This window comes from Antechinus flavipes, chromosome 5 (genome assembly GCF_016432865.1).
Source record: "Antechinus flavipes isolate AdamAnt ecotype Samford, QLD, Australia chromosome 5, AdamAnt_v2, whole genome shotgun sequence".
NCBI classification, from domain to species: Eukaryota; Metazoa; Chordata; class Mammalia; order Dasyuromorphia; family Dasyuridae; genus Antechinus; species Antechinus flavipes.
The window spans coordinates 160,610,877-160,636,202 of NC_067402.1; the positions used below are offsets into that span (position 1 = coordinate 160,610,877).

Consider the following 25,326-nt stretch of genomic DNA (forward strand, 5'->3'; position numbering starts at 1 on the left):
GTAGTGGTGCATACCAATTGAAAACAAAAAAAGATATGCTTGATGTTCAAGAACATCCCAGAAAACTGAAATTGTTTCCTGCACCATTAGATATGGGCATGTGTGTCTGCGCAGGTGAGAATTTCTTTATATTACCTAAAGCCCAGCAGGAAAAGATGGAAAGACAAATTCAATTTGAAATAATTGCAGATATTTTACCAAACATTTAAAGATCAACTAATTCCAATATTAAATAAATTATTTGAAATAATAGGCAAAGAAGGAGTCCTACAAAACTCCTTTTACAAAACAAATATGGTGCTGATATCTACATCAGGAAGAGAAAAAAAATGAAGAAAATTATAAACCAATTTCATTAATGAATATGGATGTAAAAATTCTAAATAATATACTAATCAGGAAACTCCAAAAAGTATATCACAAAAGTTATACATGGTGACTAAGTGGGATTTATACCAGAAATGCAGGCATGGTTTAACACAAAGAAAATTATGAATCAACGAGAGAGAGAGCATTGTGAGATGCAAAATGAATAACTTTGATTACATTAAATTAAAAAAAGTTTGTATAAATAAAACCAATGTAGCTAGGATTAAAAGAAAGGCAGAAAATTGGGAGGGGGGGATTTCACAAACAATTTTTCAGTTATAAGTTGTATATCTCAAATATAGAGAGAACTTTACTAATTTTATAAGAATATGAATCATTCCCCAATTGGTAAATGTCAAAGAATATGAATAATCATTATCATGTCAAATTTTTGATATTGTTTCCTTGATGTGTTGAATTTTTAAAGCAATTTTCTTGATGTGTCATTGACGTATAATTGGCATGTTGAATTTTGATACAGTTTTCTTAACATGTCATTGGCATATCACAGGCAGGTTGATTTCTGACGTGGTTTTTTTGGTGAGTCATTGGCACATTAAGTTAAATTTTTGACAAGATTTCTTGGCATGTCATTGGCATGTTAAATTTTGACATTGCTTTCTTGGCATGTCATTGGCATATATGCACAAAAATATTTATAGATGTTTGTTTTGTATTGGCAGAGAATTAGAAATAGAGAGGATGGCCATTCATGGATGTCTGAACCATTTGCAATATATGATTGTGATACTGTGATATAAGAAATGACTAGGGGAGATTTCAGATAAGTCAGGGAAGATTTATATGAACTGACACAAAGTGAATTGAGCAGAGAACCAGGAGAACGCTGTACACAATAACAATAGTTTGGTTAATTATGAATAATTGTGAAAGAGATAGCTACTCTAATCAGAACAATGATTTGAGAGAATACAAAGGACTCATTTGAAAAATACTATGCACTTTCAGAGAGAAAATTGATGGGTTCTGACAGCAGAATACATTTTTAACTTGCTTTATTTGTTTTTTTTTTTTTTTTTTTGGTGGGGGAAGTATAAGGAAATGTTTTTGTGAAGCTTTTCATATATAATTAAAATCATTTTACTTTCTGTCTTAATGGGTAGGGAAGCAGTTGGTGAGAGGGAGAGAATCTGGAACTCACAATTAAAAAAATTAATGTTAAAATAAATAAAAAGTATATATATATTTAATAGCTTTTTATTTAAAAAATATATGCATAGAAAAAGTATATTTTTAAGAAAAGAAAACCTATGGAGGGAAATTAGAAAAATCCCTTCAATATCAGTTTCAGTGGGAAGACGTGAGAATTGGTAAATGACAATATAAATTCCCATGCTTATTAAAATTGGAGCCAAATGGGAATGGAAAACAGAAATTTTGAGCAATCTCAAAATAAGTTCTTATAGATATTTGTAGAGACCCTGATAGAACAGGTAGGACTGTAAGATATGGGTGAAAAACAGCCAAAGATTTGACCAAGAAGCTGTCAATGCTCTAGTGGTGAAAACAATGAGTATCAACTTTTATCGTAGTTGCCTTCCTCTCCCCTTTCTTCCCCTAGTCTAGTGTAATACTATAAATTGTAGCAGTTGTATAAATCTCTTCAAACTAGAGGTTCCAGAAATGGAGTACTCTATGAGCTCAGAGCAAAGGTCCTGGAGTCAGCTCAAAGAAATAGAAAAGTCCTATTATCAGCTATAAAATTCTGAAGTAATAAGACTGTTCTATTTCTTTATTTGAGTTTTCTTTATTTACTACTTTCTTTAGTGGTAAAGAATTGGAAACAATCCATTGACTAAAGAATTACTAACTAGGGGCAGCTAGGGGGCATAGTGGATAGAGCACCAGCCTTGAAGTCAGGAAGACCTGAGTTCAAATCTAGCATCAGACACTTAATACTTCCTAGCTTTGTGACCCTGGGCAAGTCACTCAACTCCAATTGCCTCAGCAAAAAAAAAAAAAAAAAAAAAGACTAAATATATTCTGGTGCAGGAATATAATGAATTGTTTCTGACCCATAGGAAATGATGATGAACATAGAAAAGCATGGGAAGACTTACATAAAGTGATGCAAAGTGAAGTGATTGGACCTAGAAAACTAGATATGCAAAAGCTATAGCAACATAAATTTAAAAAACTCTAAACTGAATGCAAAATAATTATAATGATCAAAATTAGGCCAAAGAAAAGAGAGAAGAAAATTCCTTTTTCCCCTTTTCATAGAAATCTAAGACTATCTAAGTAAACATGATATATATTGTTAAATTCTGTAGCTGTAGTAAATTTTAATGAAGCTCTCTTTTTTAACGTCTCTTATGAAATTCTTTGTTATAAGAGACTGATCTCTTGGGAAGTAAAGAGGAAATGGGAGGAACAGAGAAAAGGATATATTTGGAAATGAAAGTCATTTAAACCCAAGTATTAAGACAATTAAAAAAATTAAACAAGTTCCTCAACTTAGCCATATATATTTCCAGATGATTAAGGCATATATGGAATGGAATTCCAAAACTGGAAAATTTGTGTAAGCCTTTTTACATGTGGACCAAGAAACCTGAAATGGCTGGAAAAGCTAAGACACCAGGCTTACTTGTAGCTCTCAATTAACAAAGGCTTAAAATTCAACCTGCTTTAGGAACTGCCAAGCTGTGAGTGTCTGTTCAGAGAATCTTCATTAGGTTAGAAAACAGTTTCTGTTTTTTTTTTTTTTTTTAATTTTGTTTTGTTTTGTTTTGTTTGGGCAAATAAATATTTGAAGGAGGGTGTAATGTGAGAGGGCCATGCTGTTGTTATGATGCTACTGATACACACACATTGTGCTATTATAGCAGATGTTATCAGGCTACATTATCATTAGGCTTCCAAGGTAACCTGAGGCAGCAAAGCTATTGACTCAGCACACCTAACACTGGTGTCTCTGTCCAGCTCAGGCACTGTAACCCAAGAAAACAGCCTACCTCACAGAGAATTTTCTTTAGTCGCTGACAGCAGCAGCAAACAGCATGGAGTTGCTGGGTAGAATTAGAGTTATTGGTAATAGCAATCCTATCCACAGAATCTAACAAGGGAATATAACCAGCCAGTTACCAGAGACTTCTCTGTTTTGGCTTCTTAAGTATCTTATCTGGGGATTTGTCTGTAAGGTTCTTGTCTCTGAATGAGAAGTCTTGTAGGAATTATGAGCATAATGCCTTGACCTTGCTCATACTCCCCTCAGTTTTTTCTTTTTTTCCACTGGATTTTATAACCTAGCAATGCTTCAATGTCAACGTGGAAAACAAGGCTGACTCCAAGAATGCATCCGTTTCCTTGCTCGGCCTTCCTCGCCTGCTTTGGGAACACAAGCGATAATGTGCCCTTTGATCAATCCAGTCCAGCTGACTCCCATTCCACTATCTATGTCCAGCCCTTGGCCAAAGCTGATGGTCATGAAAGTCATCCAGGAGGACCAGAGGAAATCCTAGAGGAAAAGCTGAGTTCCTGTACTCACTCAGAGAAAAATGGCAGTACAGGTAACCACGCTGTTGCTCAGCTTGCTCCTGTTCCAGAGGATCTGCCTGTGTTTCCAGCAGATGAGTCAGACTGCAATTCAGTTATGTTCCACACTTCCATACCCAGACCATCCATCATTGAAATGCCAAAGGTTAGTGCCTCTCAGTTCTACAAATTGGTAGTAAAAGGGATCAGTATATAATAGGCTCCTTGAGGATTTTTGTATCCCCATTTCCTGGTATAGTGAGTATTACATAGTTGCTATTTTCTATGTTTATTGATTGAACTATAAACCATGGAAGATAAACTCTTAATATCCTTCATATTTTTGGGAACTTTTTGAATAAACTGAATTTGACTTTGTCACCAATAATGTGACTGTGATACTACCATATACCTATTCAAGACCTCAGTTTCTTCATTCAAAGAAAAGAGAATGGGAAGACAAAATAGATTGTGTTCTGAGAGATCTTTTCTAGTTTGAACAGATCTATATTAATTATTATAATATCAATCTCATCAATAACTGGCTCAAGCAGTTCTTTCTTACAATTCTAATCATATAATGGAGAGAATTAGAGATATTTATATTTGTTTCCCCTTTCCAGGCTGTAAGCTTCATGAGGGCAGGGAATATATGTTACTTAAATTTTTTATTCTTCCTCCCTCTACCATATAGGACACTGCTCTCCATATAATATGTGCTTAATTAATATTTTTTATGATGGTCAAATGAACATTGACCTTGAAGGGAAATAATACCTTCTGGAATTAAATTCACTTCAGTAAGGATTCATTAAATCCCTATATATGTATTGTTCACTTTTTAGAAGGGAGAGGAAGAGGAGTGAGGTTGGACCTGTGATTTTATCTTTCTTCCAACATAGATTAGTGACTATTTTGCAATTTATCTTTAGAAAGTTTCTCGGGTTTCTGACAGATTAAATGACTTGTCTAGGCTCTTATAGCCAGTATGTAAAAGGCAGAATTTGAATACAAGTTGTTCTGATTCCATATCTAGTCCCTCTGTCTATTGTACTATACTATTCTACTCTTGTCTGGAGGCTACCAAGACCAAAAAAATATGGTGTGATATGTAAGAGAAATCTGCCTCTTGAAACTCTTAGGAAGTATTCAATGGATGAGGAGGAAGGAGAAGGTCAAATATAACGAGTGAAAGATAAAGATTTCAATCATCTTAATTGTTGCAAAATGAACTTTCCAGAGGACTCCATAGCTATGAAGAAATTGAACTGATATGGAAAAAAGTTAAGAATGTGGATGTTTTCAGTGTAATTTTCTGAGCTTTTTGCTATTGTTCAGCAATAATTTTGTCTTGGAAAAGTTTATAGTTTTCATTAACACTTATATTTGAGACTGGACTAATGGTGTTGACAAAATGAATATATATATATTTGGGAATGCTGAAGCAAAGATCCTTCATTGGTGTTTGGTTCACTGGGATAGTTTATGAAATTAGAGAACGTTTGAATATTTAATAAGTTTTAACAGGATGACTGTCTGAGTTTCTAGAACATTAATCATTGGAAACATCCTAGTAGAAGATAGGTAGTTATTTTTCAAAGATGTTATAGCAAGGATTAATTCACTAAGCAAAGGATTAGACTAAATGATTTTGGATCAGTTCTACCAAGAGATTCTATGATCTTCTGGCACTTTTCTTGGGCAATATAATCTACTTAGATTTCCTTAGTTGCCAGACTGGGACCCCAGATTCTGAAGTGAAAATCCCCAAATATGATGACATGATATTGTCACTCCTCTCTCTACTCTTTTAGCCTAGCACATCACCTCCTTTGTCCATTCAGATTCCCAGATTGTAAGCAGTCAGCTTCTTGTTTTATATAACAGCCAGACATATTTCTCCCTTCTCTCAGCTCCTTAAGTAGTTTTCAAACAGTTCCTTTTTTCAGATATCCCTTCCATTTGATAAGTCTATGAATATTATACTTATGTATCTACATCTATCATCTATCATCCATCTATCTATCTATCTATCTATCTATCTATCTATCTATCTATCTATCCATCCATCAATCCATCTATCTACAATTCTCAATAGTAGAACACATTAGGCCCTCTATATGCTGTAACTTCAACAAAATTTGTATTTAATGACATGTTTCAGAGAGTGCAATAACCAGCCAGTAGGTTTGGGTGCACAATTTGTTGCTCCTAGCATTATTACCAAAAGTAAGATGGTATCATGCAAAAAACACTGAATTTGGCATGAAAAAACTGATATTTGAGTCCTAGACCTGATAATTAATAGGCAAGTTATTCAACTCTCTGAGTCTGAGTCACTGCTTCCTCTTATCTCCGAATTGGAGATAATACTTGAAACACTATTTCAACATAATATAGTGAAGAAATTACTTTATAAACCACCATATATCCATGAGTTATTTATGATTTCTTTGTTCTTGAAGAATTGTGTCATGGTGAGTATGGAGACCTATGTTGAAGATGTGTATGATCACTTGCTGTACAGATCACAGTCCTGCCCCACAACTCTTGTCGTAATGTTCTCTCATCTAGAGCAAAGTTTCTTAAACTGAAGGGTGTGACACCTTAGAGGGTCACCTAACTGAATGTGGCAGGATCCCCCAAAATTTGGCAAGAGTAAAAGGTTTCTGAATGCAATGACCAAAAATTAATTCAAAATCAATTCATAATAAATCTGAAGTGGTTCTGGCAGCACTTGCCCATTTGTATACCATGACTTCCCTGCAGCTTGGTTCTGAATACACAACATTACTGCCACAAACATCTCAGCTCAAATTAAAGTTGGGGTCATGTACCAATTTCTTGGGAGAAAAGGGATCTTGAGTGGAAAGAATTTAAGAAGCCCTGTTCTAAAAGTCATAACATGATAATCTAAAGATCATCTAGTTCAGGGGTTCTTGATCTTTTTAGCATCATGACCATCTTGGGCAGTCTTGTGAAGCTTATGGACTTCCCTAGCTCTGCTTCTTGGCTTCCCTGGCTTCGTTCAAGTCCCATCTTCTACAAGAAGCTATTCCTTAATCCTCCTTAATGCTAGTATTTTCCCTTTTCTGGTTTCTTTGACTAACTTCAGCTCCCAATACCTCCAATATCTAGCATATTCCCTCTATTGATTATGCCCAATTTACCCTATATGTTACACACAGACACACACACAAACACATAGTCCATACAGAGTTGCTTGCATATTATCTCCTCAATCAGAGTGTGAGTCCCTTGAAAGAAGGGATAGTCTTTTGCTTTTCTTTGTAATGCAAGCACTTTGTACAGTGTCTAGAACATAGTGGATACTTAATAAATGCTTGTTAACTGATTTGCCTTTTTAAAATGACATTTTAAAAATTCATATAATACAGGAGATTACAAAGGAAAAATTATTTTAAAATAGTTATTATATATATATCTATATTTTTCTGAGGCAGTTGGGGTTAAGTGACTTGCCCAAGGTCACAAAGCTAGTAAGTATTAAGTGTCTGAGGTCAGATTTGAACTCAGGTCCTCGACTTCAGGGCTGGTGCTCTATCCACTGCACCACCTAGCTGCCCCAATACACACACACATACACACACACACACACACACACACACACACACACACACACATATATTTATAAGTTCATGGACCCCAGGTTAAGAATCCCTGATCTAGGGGCAGCTTTGTGACCTTGGACAAGTCACTCAACCCCAAGTGCCTCAGCAAAAAACAACAACAACAAACAAACAAAAGGAAGTATCCTTTATCTAATCCAATCCTCCCACCCTGGACCTATTTTTACAGATGATGAACATGAAGTCTAGAAAGTTTATATAGGGTTAGAGGATTATAGATTTAGAACTACAAGAGCCCCTAGAAACCATCTAGTTTACCTCTTTCCCTTTTATTTTAAAAATTAAGAAGTTGAAGTCTAGAGAAATTAGTTAATTTGCCTGAGCCAACAGAGGTTATAAGATAGGAGGTGGTCCTCTGACAGTCCAGCTGTCTTTCTCCTTCATCATGTCCTTGAATAGAAACAATCATAGATTTCTTTTCAATTCTTCAACCAAATTGTATCATTAGTAACTTTCTTAGCTTTTCTAGGTGTCTGTCTCAGGTTAGGGTATACTCACTATCTTGACTTCTCATAAACTGATAATATTTTGTTAATAGTAGCCTGGAACTGCTTGAGATCTTCCAATGAACCACACCAGAGAAGTGCAGGGCTTTATTATTATCCTAGTAATTACGCAACCCCAAGTTTTCCCTCGGCTGATGATGAATGATCTTCTATTATAATCTTGCTTGGCAGGCAAAAATATTTCCACTTAGCTTGCACTGATCTACATCATTTAGACTGACTTACTAGAGACAACAAATTTTAATAATGTTCAATACCAGGACATAATAATAGCTAAGAAATGGGGACATGTCTCTCTATTTGTCTTCAGCTCCCTGGTATTCATGCTGGAGGGCGATTCATTACAAAGGCTTTGAAAAACCTGAAATAACATCTGGTCTAAGAGGAAGGCCATGTAGACTGAGAGGGAATGAAAGATCTTGGTTTATTTTTGTATGTGTGAACACCCAGGTCTTCACATATGAAGATGTGTGAACTTATATTATTCAGTCACCAACAGTTTTTAAACCCACAAAATCTTAAAAAATCAAGACTGGGAGGATTTCAAGATTTTTTACTCTGTTTTAGGGACTTTATTTTGAATGGTCTGTGATTTTGTGCATTTAGGTATTCCTTCCATCATGAGGGATTTGGCTTGAGTAATCTTAAAGGGGCCTTTTCCCTCATCCCTAATCCCCAGTTTTAAATCTGTCTTGGTCTAAGAAGTCATTATTGGGCATCAATGATCTTCCAGTGATTAACCTGTCCATATTTATTTAGCATAGGCCTATTAGACTTTAATTTAAATCGACAATCCTTTGTCATAAATATCTTACAAATGAAGATCTACAATCCCCAATTGAAAAATGGTCAAAGGATCTGAACAGGTAGTTTTCAGAAGAAGAAATCAAAGTTATCAAAAGTCATATGAAAAAATGTTCTAAATCACAAATAATTACGGAAGTGCACATTAAAACAACTCTGAAGTACCACATCATATCCATAAGATAATGGATAAGATGAAAGAAAAGGAAAATGACTAATTCTGGAGGGTATGTGGGAACAGGTACACTGATACATTATTAGTGGAGCTGTGAACTGATCCAACTTTCTGTAGAACAATATGGAACTATAGTTAAAGTGCTATAAGACTATGTATATCCTTTGATCCAACAATACTACTAAAGTTATCAAAGAAAAAGGAAAAGAACTCATATGTACAAAAATATTTATATTTTTTTTTTTTTTTTTTTACTTTTAAAAAGTAACTCTTTTTGTGGAGGCAAAATTAAAAATGGACATGATGCCCATCAATTAGGAATGACTAAACAAATTATAGTACTGGATTGTTATGGAATACTATTGTGTTATAAGAAATGATGAAGAGGATGATTTCAGAAAAACCTGGGAAGATATATAAACTGATAAAAAGTAAAGTGAGAACAATGTGTATGATAAGAAGTAATTTTGTAAGGATGGTCAACTTTGACAGACTTAGCTCCTGATGAAAAAGGCTATCCACTTCCAGATAACTGATTAATTCTGAGTGCAGATTGAGGCACACTTTATTCCACTTCCTTTATTTCTTTTGTTTTTCTCCTCAAAACATGGCTAATATGGAAATATATTTTGCATGGCTTCATATGCACAATGGGAATTATATTGCTTGCATTCTTAATGGGTGGGGGAAGGGGTGGCAGGAGTGAAAGAATTTGGAGCTGAAAATTCTAAAAATTTATTAAATTAACAACAAAGTGGGATTAAGCTAAGTATTGAAGGAAGAAAGAGATGTAGAGGTGAGTAGGGTAAATATTCCATGCTTGGGGATCATCTAGAACAAATGTAAAGATTTGGGAGAGGGAGTATTGGATGTGAAAAACAGCAAATAAACTAGAATAGATAGATTATAGAATATGTAGAAGGGAGAAAAATGTAAGATGACTAGAAAATTAGTAAAGATCAAGGTTGTAAATAGGTTTAAATGCTAAATAGAATTTTATATTTGATTTGAGGTCACTGGAGCTTATATGGCTAGTGGGCACTTAAATTAAAATCTTTAGTAAAATCATTTCAGCAATTGAATGGAGAATGGGGTTGGAATGAGAGAGAAAAGACAGAGAGACCAATGTTTTGGGACAAATAGTCTGAACTAGATTGAAGTAAAGAGATCAGAAATACTCTCCATCATTTGAACAGTCTTTGGTCCTTAAATTATCTTGGAGAGCAGTGAGATGGTACAGTGGTTAGAGCCCTGAATCTGGAGTCAGAAAGAATTGAGTTCAGATTCATCTTCAGACACTTTCTAGCTCCATGGACCCTTGGCAAATCTGTCTCATTTTCTTATCTGGAAAATAAGGATAATAATAGCATCTACCTTCCAAGGTTTTTGTGAGGATCAAATGAGATGATATTTGCAAAGCACTTTGCTAACCTGAAAGTGCTACATAAATGTTAGCTATTATTATTTTTGAAGATGGAGGTCCTACAAAAAATGTTCATTTCATTTTTAAGAAACAGTAATTGATTGAGAAATGAAAATAAAATTGAATTTTAAAACTTTTTTTTTAAATGAGGATCTAGGTTGATCAAGGGTTTTGATTTTTGATAGCATTAAAAAAACAAAACACTATCTCATTCTTCCATGGGATCCAAACACAATTTTCTTGGGTCTTTAAAATTTTAATTGTTGAGAACTAGAAAGTGCTAAATCCATTCTGTACTTCCCACTTTGTCTACAAGCCCAAATAAGTGATGAGTAAAACTGGGATTCTGGAGGTTCCTATCCCATTTCATCAAATTTAAGCCTTGCAAATTTTTACTATGCCTCTCATTGCTGCCCTGATAGAGAGAGATATGCCCAAGTGTACTTAGACACAGGAATTTTCCAACCCAGATATTTGGTTGCATCACTCATTCGGAAAAGAGAAATAAGTTTCTTGGCTTCTATTTCAATGGAATAATGGAAAGATCATGAGGTAGTACAAAAATAATGGGCTGAGGGTCAAAGAAAAACTCTGTTTTGGTATACTAACCTTTCCAAACCCTCAGTTTCCTCAATGGTAAAGTCAAAGGTATGAATTTGATGATCTCAAAGGTTCCTTTCCAAAGCTATGATTCAATATCTGATTTCAGGGAACCAGTGAAGTTTATGGAACTTTTCATGTCTGTAAAAATAAAGTTATCAAACTCTGTTAAGATACACAAACTTTAGATGTCAAGACTGAGATGCACAAGGTTTCTAACATAGAAATAAAAAGAAAAATAAAAGTTTCATACCAGAAGAAAAAAAATCAGAGAAATATATATTTCACCAAATGAGTTGAAATTCTAAAAAATAATTTCACTTACACTAAAGAAAACTGGAGATTTTTTGTTTATTTTTTTAAGTTTGAGAAAGGATATAGTGATGGAGTAGGAATTGTAATAAGAGTAGAACTTGTTTTTGAATAGCCAATTTTAAGCTCATTGGACAAAAAGATTCCTACATTTTGTGTTTTTTGCTTAAGTGCTTCCTTTGTCCTTATTTTAGTAATGAAGATTTATTTGATAAATGGACAAATTAGTCTTTCTTAGGAGAAAGAATTTCCAATTGAAGTTCTATCCCTAGTAGTATGTAAACTTTGATGGAGAAAAAAGGAATCTTTTTTAAAAATAGAATTAGCTTCCTTTGCATCCTATACATTTAAAAACATTATTGTGAGAAAGGGTCCACAGGCTTCACCCAATAGTCAAATGAGTCCATGGCATAAAAATCCCTTGCTCTTGACTAAAATTTCTGAACCACAGAATAAACAACTAGATTTTACTCCATTACTAAGGCACAGTCTCCAAAATACTAGGGTCTGTGAAGTTGGAATTTCCATCATCTTGGTTATGTAATCTACAGTGGCACTTTAGTTAAAAAAAATTCCACTTGCTGGATGTGCTGGAAACTGCAGAAATCTTATGAGCCAGGAACCACGGGGGCCATTTGAATGAATGTGCTATATCAATCATAGGAAATTAAAGATTCTTTCCAGCCAAGAACATGTGCTAACCTGATTTGAACTGCCCGTAAGCTTTCCATTCATGATTCCTTCTTTCCAAAGACAGAACAGGACAGATCACCAAGTTAACACTTTTTCCAATACAAGGTTGAAACATTTGGTTTTGTAATTCTGCACCAAGGACAGTGAGAGGTTGGACATTAAAACCACTTTGGAAGCGAAAGCCAATATTATAAGGACAGGACGTTTATGATCCTGGTCTGGAGAGGGTGACCCTCCATTCAACTAAATAGTAAAATGATGGGTCAGGTAGAGCTCAAACACCCAGAAATGATTGGATTCTTCATAGTAAAAGAGGTGTTTGCTCAAATTATATTGAAGTGAAGAGAAAAAGAAGACAATAAATGTAACCTATGGCTAAAATTCAGACCCAGGGAGTTTCTTACAGATCACTCTTTTTGGCTCATATATCCACCTAGAAGATTTCCCTGGGAATATCAGAATTTGTCATGTCTAGTTCTTTCTGGAAAAGGTATAGGAGGGCCCTCAGCTTTCTTGTAAGCATTCAGACTAACAGCATTTCAACTATATGACAGACTTTATTTCACACAACAGAAAACACAAAATAGAAAGGACTTGGACCCAAGTTCACAAAGAGTCAAAACAACTTTTCTGTTCCAGCACGCTCTAATTTTACCAAAAGACTAATATAATCCTTCACATTTATAGTATGATCCTGTGGTTGAGACCCTAAACAAGGGGAAAATATGTGGGAGCCTCTAGAGAGACAACTCTACTTTCTCTAAACCATATAACCCACAGTGCTAATAGATGGGCACAGACTGAGTTTGATCATCCATATTTTGGCCTTATTGCATGAAGTGGCTTGGCTGCAGATTCTGCTTTGTCTCAGAACTCCTCCACTTGATCCTAGATCTCCTTTTTTTCTTTCCAGATTTTGTCCAAGAGCCCCTCTGTGTCTGGGAGACTTAGCCTCAAAAGTCTTCCACTTGTCCCTTAACTCTGACATTACTCCCTTACTCTTTCTGGGCACTGCTCTTCCCATACCCCCAAAGTTCTTTGGAGAGGCTTCCTCTCAATGGAGACAAGCCTGACTCTCTGTAACTCCTTATTCTGAATTCTCTCCTGAGTTAGAGACCCTCTACTTTGGACTTCGGGAGTCCAACCTACATAACCATATGTGTAGAGTTAAGAGACCAGCTAGCCCAAAACTTTGATTTTTCATTCAGCTCTGTCAGAGCTAAAAATGATCTTGAAAACAAAAGATATTTACTCTTTTGAAAGAGGCATGGTAGATAAGTTGATTATGAACATCAGAAGAAACTAATTTTTATTTTTATTTATATTTATTTCTTTTATTATTATAGCTTTTAATTGACAAAACATATGCATGTAATTTTTCAACATTGATCCTTGCAAAAACTTTTGTTCCAACTTTTCCCCTCCTTCCTCCCTCCCCATCCCCTAGATGGCGGGAAGTCCCATACATGTTAAATATGTTAAAGTATATGTTAAATACAATATATGTATACATATTTATACAGTTGTTTTGCTACACAAGAAAAATCGGATTTAGAAAGAAGGTAAAAATAACCTGGGAAGAAAAACAAAAATGCAAGCAAACAATAATAGAAAGAGTGTAAATGTTACGTTGTGATTCACACTCATAAGAAACTAATTTTGGAACAATTTAGTTTCAAGGAATACATAATTCCTTTAGCATCTTTGACTTGAGAGGATAATTGTAAGGATCCAGTGATATTTTTATTTATTACCACTTCTTGAGGATGGGTCTGATTGTTTGTTGTGCTCTGATGAGGGAGTCATTATGCACCAGGATCAAAGAGGGCTCATAACTGCTCATAAATGGGATTTGGCCATGCTCCATCCTCTCAGTTATAAAAGAACAGTTGGTCTATTTTCCTGAAAGAAGTAGGTATGTCAAGAAGTTGGGCTCCATACAAGTATTTGGGGTTCACCAAGAGCCGAGTTTGAATGAATATTGAAGCTGGGAGTCAGAAGATGTAAAGAACATAAGCTATCACAAGTGAAGGTGCATCTGGATACTCCAGCCTTGTCATGCCCTCAAGTGTAGGTCATGTCCTAGACCTCTTTTTGTCTTGTACTCTCTCATTTGATTTCATCAGCTCCCACTAGTTTGATTATCATCTTTATGCACCTGAATCCCATAATTTTTATGGAGACCCACTCTCTCTCTCTCTCTTTTTTTTTAGAGTTCTAGTCTCATAACATCAACTACCTTTTGGACATTTAAAAAAGGATGGCCTATGGGCATCTCAAATTCAACTTGTTCAAACAGAATTCGTCATTTCCCTACAAACCCTACAAACTTTTTTAGTACTATTGAGGGCATTGCCATCCTTCTAGTAACTTATTTTCACAAACTTGGTGTTAAACTCACCTCACCTCAAGTATTGTTCATCACTATATCTTATAATCTCTTTCTCTAGGGATATATAGATGTAACATCTTTTATGTGTGTCTCTCTGTCTCCACTCACAGAGACACTTCTTGGTAGGAATTCTAACTGATTTTTCTGACACTAATCTCATCCTACTTCAATCCATCCTTTCCAGAGCTGGATGTGGGGTATGTTTAGGGAAGATCAGTACCTCTGGTATGAGGGCTGCTAAGTCCCTGGGAGGTTGCCAGAGCTGCTTTTCACCTTTGGTGTCCACCTGATCCACCTAACTCTCACCTGTGGCTCCAAGAAGCTGTAGAATGCACAATGGCAGCCCCCAGTAAACCATTTCAGCAGACTGGCTAAGTTGAAGGTAATCAAGGGGGTCTCAAATACTACAATGAACTGGGGGATATCTTCCCCAAGTGTGTGAAGACTTCCCCTTTTGGAATGGGCAGATGAGAACAATTTGTTATTGGATGCAAAGGCAGGCTCTGTGGAGAGCTTGGAGCTTAATTAGGCATTGAAGTCACCAAGGTCATCCACTGCATCTTTTTTTTTTTTTTCCTGAGGCAATTGGGTTAAGTGACTTGCCCAGGGTCACATAGTCAGGAAGTATTAAGTATCTGAGGCCAAATTTGAACTCAGGTTCTCCTGACTTTAGGGTTGGTGCTCTATCCACTGTATCACCTAGCTGGCCTATATCCACTGCATCTTGAGCCATTATGATCCATCATGACTCTGTCCTACCCCTGGACAGTGATGATTCAGTAAGAGAGAATGAGACTGATGACTTTGTGTAACTCTGCCTTACTTAAATCCAGTCTACACCTGAATCAAAAGACATCATCCATACCATTTTACCATTTCCACTTATCTCAAACTACTGTGATGATGGGGGAGTGATGAGGCAGCAGATGTGGATACACAGGGATCTTTAGTCACAACTCTGCACACAGGTGGTCTAGAATGTAGGATCATCTCACTGGAAGCAGCAGTAGGATTCGACAGCCCATTGAGTGTCTGAGCAGCTTTTTAAGGATCACATTGTTCACCTCTGGGTGAGAGGAAGGGGATAGAAAATGTGCCCTAAAAATTGTCTGCTTACCCAACCCTGACCTGATTACCATGGCAGGCAGGAATCCAACCCTATTGAAACACAAAAAAAGTACAAAAACTTCTGCAAAGTTGGTTCCAGTCACCACTGGTACCTTGTAGACAACACAAAAACCAGGAGAATTGAAAGATGAACAGCTCTTGTCATGAAAGAACTCAATAGGCAATGCATCCAAATAACAATGCTGAGTGAAACAAAACTGGCAAATAAAGGCCAACTTACATGTTTTTCTGGAGTAGCCATAGGGAAAGAGACCACTGTGAAGTTGATGTACATTGAAAAAAAATCAATAGTATTTTATTTTTCCAAATACATTTAATGATAGTTTTCAACATTCATTTTTTTAGGATTTTTTGTTCCAAATTTCCCTGCCTCCCTTCTCCCTAAGACAGCAAGCAATATGATATAGGTTAAATATGTACAATTCTTTTTAATTCTTTTTATTTGTCATGTCATACAAGAAAAATCAGACCAAAAGGGAAAATACATGAGCAAGAAAAAACAAAATGAAATACCCCCCAAAAGATAAAGATACTATGGTTCAATACCCATTCAGTCTCCACAGTTCTCTCTCTGGATGTGGATGGCATTTTCTATCCCAAGTCTACTGGAATTGCTTTTAATCACTACATTGTTGAGAATAGCCAAGTTCATCACAGTTGATCATCATTTAATCTTGTTACTGTGTATTGCATTGTCTTGGTTCTGCTCATTTCACTCAATACCAATTCATGTAAGTCTTTCCAGGCTTTTCTGAAATCACCTTGCTCATAATTTCTTATAAAGCAGTAGTATTCCATTACATTCATATACCATAACTTATTCAGATATTCCCTATCTGATGGGCACTCAATTTCCACTTCTTTGCCATTACAAAGAGCTGCTACGAACATTTTTGCACATGTTGGTTCTTTTCCCTCTTTTATGAGGATACAAATCCAAGAGAGACTGCTGGATCAAAGAATATGCACTATTTTATAGCCCTTTGGGCATAGTTTTAAATTGCTCTTCAAAATTATTGGATCATTTCACAACTCCCTGGTGTAGGTTTTGCACTCAAAACTTATCTACTCAACAAGCTTGTATTCTTACCAAAAGGAGTGAATGACAGGCTCATGACAATACTATTGCCATTTGGAGGAAAGTGCCATACTACTGTCATCACTGTTCCCACCATGACAAATACTGTTGAGATAAAAGAAATGAAGACCTGGGAGACTTTTATTATCAATGTGTCAAAAGAGAACAAGCTTATAATTCTGAATGACCTTAATACTATGGTAGGACCTACTAGACATGACAGGTAGTCCTTGGGAGGAATGGAATTGAAAACAGCAACAGCAGTGGTCACTTATTACTGAAAACTTGTGCATCTCATGAACTTCTCATTACCATCCCTATCTTAAATTTACCTAAATGCAACAAAACTTCAGGGATGCACCCTCACAGCAAACATCTGTAGTGACTATAAGGAGAAGAGACAGACAGGATGTTACAGAAGGACAGACAAAGTGTGGTGCAGAGTGCTGGACTGATCACAGACTTATCTTCTCCAAAATAAATATTTGCATTCAACAAAAGTGGCAATTCCAAGGTGAAAAACACTCCCAGAAGAATTAATGTCAACAGATAAGAGTATTTCTCTGAAAGGGTAATTTGCTACTAATTTGGAACGTAAGTTGAGCCAATACACAGTTGACAACAATGGAGCAGAAAAGAAGTGGGAAGTTTTTAGAGATTAGAGAGTTCAACACTGCATTTGCTCATTGGGTCAGAACATTCGCAGATATCAGGACTGGTTTGATGAAAATGACAAGGAAATTCAGAAGCTGCTAAATGAAAAACAAGAATTCTACAAAATGTACCAGCAACATAGTTCATCTCTAAGGAGGCAGCATCTAATTCCACCAAAAGTAAGGTACATGCAAGGCTTAGAGAAATGAAGGATTCTTGGCTCAGTAAGAGGGCAGATAAAATTTTATTGTTATGCTGATACTAATAATCCCATGATGCAATAAAGGCTATTTATGGGCAAAGATCTATGGTACATTACTACTACAGTGCAACTCAATTCAGTGCTGAATGAAACCACAATAATTAGTGATAAAGATATGAACATAGAGAGATGGCTGGAAATTTCCATAATGTTCTCAACAGACCTTCATCAATCAATGCTAAAGCCATTGACTATTTGCCAGTCAATCCTTCACTATCTGAAGTTCCAATTGAAGAAGAGATTTTGAATGCCATTAGTCTTCTTTTGGGTGATAAAAATGGGATGTTGATTCTATGCCAGCTGAGATTTACAAGATGGAGGGTCTATTGCTTGTGCAAAAGCTGATTGAAATTTTACAAATTATATAGCCAAAGGAGATTATGTCCCAGGTGTTCAAGGATACCTCAATTGTCCATCTCTATAAAGATAAAAGAATAAATTGTCCTATGTCAATCACAGGCAGGGGGTTCCTCTCTTTTAGTCATTGTAGGCAAGATTCTTTGTAGAGTCCCACTTAAGAGGTTGATCTTACACCAGGAAGAATGTTATAATCCTGAAAGCCAGTGTGGCTTCAGAAAGCACTGAGGAACAATTGATAAGATGTTTATGGCCCGACAACTCCAAAAGAAATGCTAGCAGTGGAACAGAGGTCTGTCCACAATATTTGTAGATCTGACCAAGCCCTTTTATACTATCAATTGTCAAGGCTTATGGAAAATTATGTCAACATTTGGTTGTCCAGAAAAGTTCATCAGTATTGTATGTCAGTTTCACAATAGTATCTTTGCCTAGGTTCTGGACAATGGACAATGCTCTTGTTCTTTCCCAGTCATCAGTAATAAGGCTGTGAGCTTTTTTCCTATGCTTTTTAGCATATTTTCAGTCATGTTTTCAAATTTCTTCCATGAGGACAAAAATGGCATCAAGCCCAACTATTGCACTAATGGTAAATTCTTCAACTTGAAAAGGCTATAAGCCAAAACTGAAATGGAAGGAGTGTAGGTGCATGATTTTTTTTTGTTTGCATATGATTGTGCATTCAGTGCAGCCTCTGAAGTTAAGATGCAACAAAGTATGGGCTAATCCTCTGCTGCTGGTGAGTAAGATTGTCTGGGATTGTGGGTAGGAAGAATTGTAGAGACTGAACACGGATGATTTTTAAAGAAATTTGAATCGTAGGTCAGGGGAGTAAAAGGGTCAAAAGAAGACATTTTTGTTTATTTGATTTTATGATCAGAGATATCTGAGCATGCTTGTGACACCTTGGAAAGAACCAGAACAAGTCTTAAAATGAGGGGATGGATTGTATTATAAAAATTCTAAAGTCACTTTTATGTATATAATTTTATGATTCTGTCTTGATGGTTCCCAGAGAACTAGAAACTTGATTCCTTGCAGTGTCTGTCATTGGTTAGAGTTAGCAATTGCCATAGAGATAATTAGGGTGACTGGCAAGAGGAGGAGCAGAGAAGACTGGATCATTGACAAATAGTTTGAAACAAAACAAAACCAAACAAAACAACAAGCCTTTAACCACAGAACATCTGAATTCAAAAAGTTTAAAGAATTCTTTGTTAAGTTTGAAATTGGTGATGGAAAGACTTCTGGATTTGGAGATAGAAAACCTGGATTTGAAGCCTGGATCTGACCTTGGCAGGATAACTTTGGTTTTCTGTACTTCAGTTTCCTTATTTGTAAAATGATGGGGTTGAACAAGATAGCTTCTAAGATCTTTTTCAGCTCTAGATCTATGATCCTATTTTAATCTTTAAAAAGCCTCTCCTACTGCTATAGAGAAGCCATTTTGTGTCCATGAATAATTTGTCACTTGATGAAGGGATCAAATACCTTCTCAGACTGTTTTTAAATGCATAAAATAAATTGCTCTTATTTAGTCATTTCAGTCACATCCAACTCTTTGTGCCCTTATTTGAGGTTTTCTTGGCAAACATATTGGTTTGCCATTTCCTTTTTGAATTCATTTAATAGATGTGGAAACTGAGGTGATTTACAGAACTAGTGAGTATTTGATACTGGATTTGAGTTCAAGAAGATGAATCTTTCTGACTCTACTCCTGGTACTCTATCTACTGAACCTGTCCCATAAAATAAATATAAATAATTAAAGAGAGATCAAAGATTAGCGAAAATAGTGGTGCAATTATTTTTCCATCCAAGTTCACCAGCACCCATTGCAAACTATTTATGGACCATTTGTGGGTATATAGACAACAGATTAAGAAACATTTATTAAATTTGTGCTTACTTGAGCACTTATTTAAGTGCTTACCTGCTCCTAGCTTGCTATTATCTAAGGACAGCTGATAAAAGATACAGGTGTAATTATCATTTATGAGTCACTGTGGTGTCTGGGGAGGGAATGTATGAGGTTAGCTTTCATCTAGGAGAATCCATAAATTAAAAAAAATGAAACAAAACAAAAACAAAACTATGGAGAAGATAGAAAGGAAGAAGGTGAGGAGAAACTTCTTTCTGATTATAATTGCCAACTTTTTTTTAAGCATTACAAAGTCATTTATCTGGAAGAGGGAAGGCTTGAAAGAAACTGGAGTAATTGTTCTTTTGTAAAGGCTGGAGATAAAAGAGACAAAAAAGATGGAGATTTTTTAAATGAAGCTATTATTAAATTATTTTGCAACGAGGAAGAGAGCATTCTTTCTAAGAGACTTTGTTAGCTTAAATGAACTAAATGGTTTTAAGGCTATGTTTTCAAAAAAGTTATGTCACCTGCAGATTCATTGAGTATTTGAGGTGACTCTGGCTATGATATTTCTTATAGGTAAAATATTTTAAATAATTTCCCATTTTTATTTTATTAATTTAATTAAAAAAGTCAATAGCTTTAATATTTAGTTAATGCTAAGAGATAAAGAGGTCAGACAGATACAAGTAAATACTATTGGAATAAGAAATTTCTTCTGTTTTTTTTTTGCGGGGGGAGATGGTGAGGTAATTGGAGTTAAATGACTTGTCCAGTTTCTCACAAGCTATTAAGTGTTAGGTGTCTGAGGCCAAATTTGATGTTGGGTTCTCCTGACTCAAGGACTGATGTTCAATTCAAGTTTCTTAAAAGAATATTATGTTTAATACATTATGGTTGGAGGTCTGGACCTAGTTGAGTAATTTAATATATTTGTAATATTTTATTAATGCATGAGAAAGTACAGAAATGCACCCTTGGATTATCTAAGAGTCAAGATTATAAAATGAAATATGAGATAAGTCAAGGAGGAGGTTGAGGTCAGAAAACCTAATAATTCTTGCTATTCTATGATCCTTAAGCTATCTCAGTTCCAAACAACTATAGACCCTAAACTACTTTTCCTTAGCTCACTAGAATGCTGTTGTGATCCAGATTTTAATTTTCTTTTCAATTCAGACATTATAGGCACCTCTAGTCCTTCAAAATTCCCTAATTCAAATTCTTAGTAATTTTAGGTTTTTCCCCAGGAAAATTCACTCTCTACCTATGCATAAACTTTCAGCTCTAACCTTCCTTCTTTTTCTACATCCCAAATGGGAAGACATCAGTCTGTAGATAGAATAGAACCAACCCAGCAAGAGCCAATGATGAACCCAATCCCGGTATTATCCCTGAGTAGTACCAGGAAAGAATACTACTCCTGGCCTATGCCCTTTGATCTTATGCTTGCCCTTGTGTAGTATACTTTGGGTTATACTTTTTTTTCCTCTAAGGTCCCAGAGAGTTCTATAATCTGTGACTCCACAATACCATAGAGGCCTTTGTCTTTTGTTTCTTCCCTAGAAACGGGATCCTCACATCTCAATATCTCTTTTATTTTCATTTTGTTCTTATTATATCTTTGGAGTCATTTAAAGAATGTTTAGGCGAAAAAACCCTTTGTTTAAAATTTTTTGTGTACCATCTTGATCTCTTCAAATATATAAATCTGCAGGTGCTGACTACACAGAACAAGATATCTGACTCCATTTTGTGTCTGAGGGCAAATGGCCAATTCATTTGGCATTTTACCTGTGTTTATCTGAGAGCTGCCTAATGGCTTCCAATCTCCTGGATCTAGGATCCTGTGGCTCTGGGCTTGGAAATAATCCTAAAGGAGAAAAATCCCTAAGAGCAAATTTCTTAAAATATTTTAGAACAAAGATGTCATTCTCACTTGACTCCCTTTTTCTTGCTAGTCACTTTGCTGTTTGAATCTCCTCATGTTTCTTTCATGGCAAATGATGGATCATATCATATTTCAGGAGTAAAATGCCAATGTTAGGAAAAATTATTATTTGGAAAGAGATTTCTGCCTATAGGAGAGAATTTTGTTTAGTCATTTCAGTCAGGTCAGCTTGTGATCCCTATGGGTTTTCTTGGCAGAGATACTGGATTGCTTTGCTATTTCCTTTTCCAGCTCATTTTACAAGTGAGGAAATTGAGGCAAATAGGGTTAAATGACTTGTTCATGGTAACACAGGTATTAAGTGCCTGAGATGGTATTTGAACTCAGGAAGATGAATGTTCCTGACTCTAGACCTAGTGCTACATTCACTGTGCTACCTAGCTGCCCTTAGAAAAAAATGCCTCGTGTTAATAATACAAATAATTCAAAAATTAGAATGGTTAAACATCATACATGGAATTTTATCTTTTTATTTTGTATTCTGGCATTAACAGATTAAAAAAAATAATTTTCATGGCCTAGAGGTAGGACCAACATCTGCTAAAGCCTCTGCTACATAGATTAGGTAAAGTTTTCCCCAAAAAAGCTATATATATATGTAGCCAAATCTTAAAGAGATTATATATATGTGTGTAAAATCTAAGATATAAAGATATAAAGAGATTTTATATATATTATATATTTATATATAATTATATGTATAATATAAATGTTATATATATTATATAATTATAGAATAGAATATATATGTGTATATATGCATATATGTGTATTATATATATGCAATTATGTATGTAATTATAGAACAGAATATATATATGTGTATATATGCATATATATGTATATATATATATGCATATATATAATCTCTTTAAGATTTGACTATGGCTCACACTGTTGAAATATTTTCTTGGTCACAGAAATAGAAAATCCCATCCCACAAAGGTGTTGTAGGTTGCTCAGACTTACTTCATGATTCTGACTAGATGTACCAGCCACCATGACAAATGTGGAGGCAAGGAAGCAGCATTTAACCAAATGAATGTTGTCTCTTTGCTGAATATTCTTTCCATGTTACTATTATGTAAATGTCCTCTTATTAGATGCGCTAGTCATTTTATTCATTTCCTAAGTCTGATCCACTGGACCAAGATGAGTCAGGTGTGAATAAGAACAGAAGACTACACAGACTTAAAGTCAAGAAATCTTGGATCCACATTTTGCCTGAGACATTTACCAGTTGAATAAGCATGGGCAAGTCAATCAACCAGCATTTATTAAGCACCTACTGTTGTCAGGCACCATGCTTGGTGCTGGGGGAAAAAAGACAAAAATGAAACAATCCCTGCCCTCAAGTAGCTCACATTTTTAGAGAGAGTTAATATACACATATATAATTAATTATATAAAAAACTAATTAATTATATGCAAAAATCAAGAGAAAACTTTTGTGGAGAGATATTATCATCTGGGAGGTTTAGAAGGCTTCATTGAGTTGCGCTTTAAAGGAAACTAGGAATTCTGGCAGCTGGAAGTAAGTAAGGGATGTATTCCAAACATGGTGACCAGCATCCTGTACAAAGGCAAGGAGAAGGGAAATGAATGAGACAGCAAGAAGGACATTGTTTGGCTGGACCAAACAATAAATGAAGAGAAATTAAAGATGGTATTCCTGGAAAGGCAGGTTGGAGCCAAATTGGGAAGAACATGAAATGTCAAACAGAAGAAGTTATATTTGATCCTAGATTAATAAGGAGCCATTACAGTTTATCGAGCAGAAAAGTAACATGATCAGGCCTGTGCTTTAAGACTATCATCTTCATAGTTATTTGGAAGATGGATTGGAAGGGAGAATCTTGAGGGAAAAGACCTATTAGGAGGCTACTAATGTGCTAAGCAAGGCAAGATTTGATGAGGATCTGAATGAAGTTGGATGGTCATGTGAGTGGGGAGAAGGGGATAGATACAAAAGGTATTGTGGAAGTACAATTGACAATTTTTTTTCTTTTTTAATAGAATTTTATTTTTCCAAACACATGCAAAGATAATTTTTGACATTTACCTCTGCAAAACTTTGTGTTCGAAATTTTTTCCCTCTCTTACCTCCTCCTCCCTCCCCAAGATGGTAAGCAATCCAACATAGGTTAAACATGTGTGATTCTTCTAAATGTATTTCCATATTTGTCATGCTAGGCAAGAAAAATCAGAAAAGAAAAAAAAGAAAAAGAAAAAACCAACAACAATAATAATAACAACCACCACAAAAAGGTGAAAATATTAAGCTCTTCATAGTTCTCTCTCTGGATGTGGATGGCACTTTCCATCAGGTTTATTAGAATTGTCTTGAATCATGTCATTGTTGAAAAGAGCCAGATTTATCACAGTTGATGATCACATAATCTTGTTGTTATTATGTACAATGTTATCTTGGTTCTGCTCACTTCATTTAGGATCAGTTTATATAAGTTTTTCCAGACTTTTATGAAATCAACCTGCTTATCATTTTTTATAGAACAATAGTATTCTATTTCATTTATATGACAAAACTTACTCAGCTTTTTCCCAACTGATGGATATCTATTCGATTTCCAGTCACTAAAAAAAGAGCTGCTACAAACATTTTTGCACATGTGGGTCTTTTTCCTTCTTTTATGATATCTTTGGGATAAGGCCCTGGTAGAGATATTGCTGGATCAAAGGGTATGCAACCCTTTATTTTATTTTATTTTATTTTATTTATTTATTTTAAATTTAATTTTATTTAATAATAACTTTGTATTGACAGAATCCATGCCAGGATAATTTTTACACAACATTATCCCTTGCAATCACTTATGTTTCGTTTTTTCCCCTCCCTCCCTCCTCCCCTCCCCCCCCCCCCCAAGATGGCAAGCAGTCCTATATATGTTAAATATGCAACCCTTTTTTTTAAAAAAGCCCTTTGGATATAGTTCCAAATTGGTTTTCCAGAATGGTTGGATAATTTCACAACGTCACCAACAATGTATTATTGTCCCAGTTTTCCCACATCTCTTCCAACATTTATCATTATCTTTTCCTGGCATCTTAGGCTACAATTGACAAGTCTGACAAGTGATTGCAGATAAAAGGAGAATGAGGAACTTAGAATGAATCTGTCCCTTAACCTCTCAGTGCCCCTAGCCCACCTCTAAAGATGAAAGGTTTCAGATTTGTATTGGCAGAAGAAATTTCCATACTGGGTGCTATATATGCTAATTAAATTATAGTTTTGGACATAATCAATGGCATACAGCATCATGAACTTCAAGCTAGAGGGAACCTTAAAAGCCTATCCAGGTTAACTGCATCATTTAACAAATGAGGAAACTGAGGCTCATAGAAGGTTAAATAACTAGCCTCAGTTGACCAATGATCTAGTATTTATTGAATGCCATTCACATGCTAGACTCTGTCTTAGCCTCTAGGAATACAAAGACAAAAATGAAATTGTCTCTGCTCTCAAAGAGCTTTTACTCCACTGCGGTAGGAGAAACAGGGATGAAATGTACAATAAATAGCAAAAACCTTTTTGGAGAAGGCATTAGAACTAGAAAGGGAAGTAAGAAAGGCTTCATGGAGATGTTAATGC

General features: G+C 35.4%; 1 protein-coding gene across 1 annotated transcript in view; it reads left to right on the top strand.

The window, feature by feature from the left end:
• The first annotated feature begins 3,633 nt into the window (after nucleotides 1-3,633).
• The window catches only part of LOC127538646 (uncharacterized), a 61,652-nt gene continuing 39,959 nt past the window's right edge, over nucleotides 3,634-25,326 (top strand). Inside the window, exon 1 of the mRNA XM_051962418.1 lies at nucleotides 3,634-4,033. Within this exon, the coding sequence (XP_051818378.1) occupies nucleotides 3,653-4,033 (381 nt within the window). The 5' untranslated portion in view covers nucleotides 3,634-3,652. The remainder of the gene's footprint in view (nucleotides 4,034-25,326) is intronic.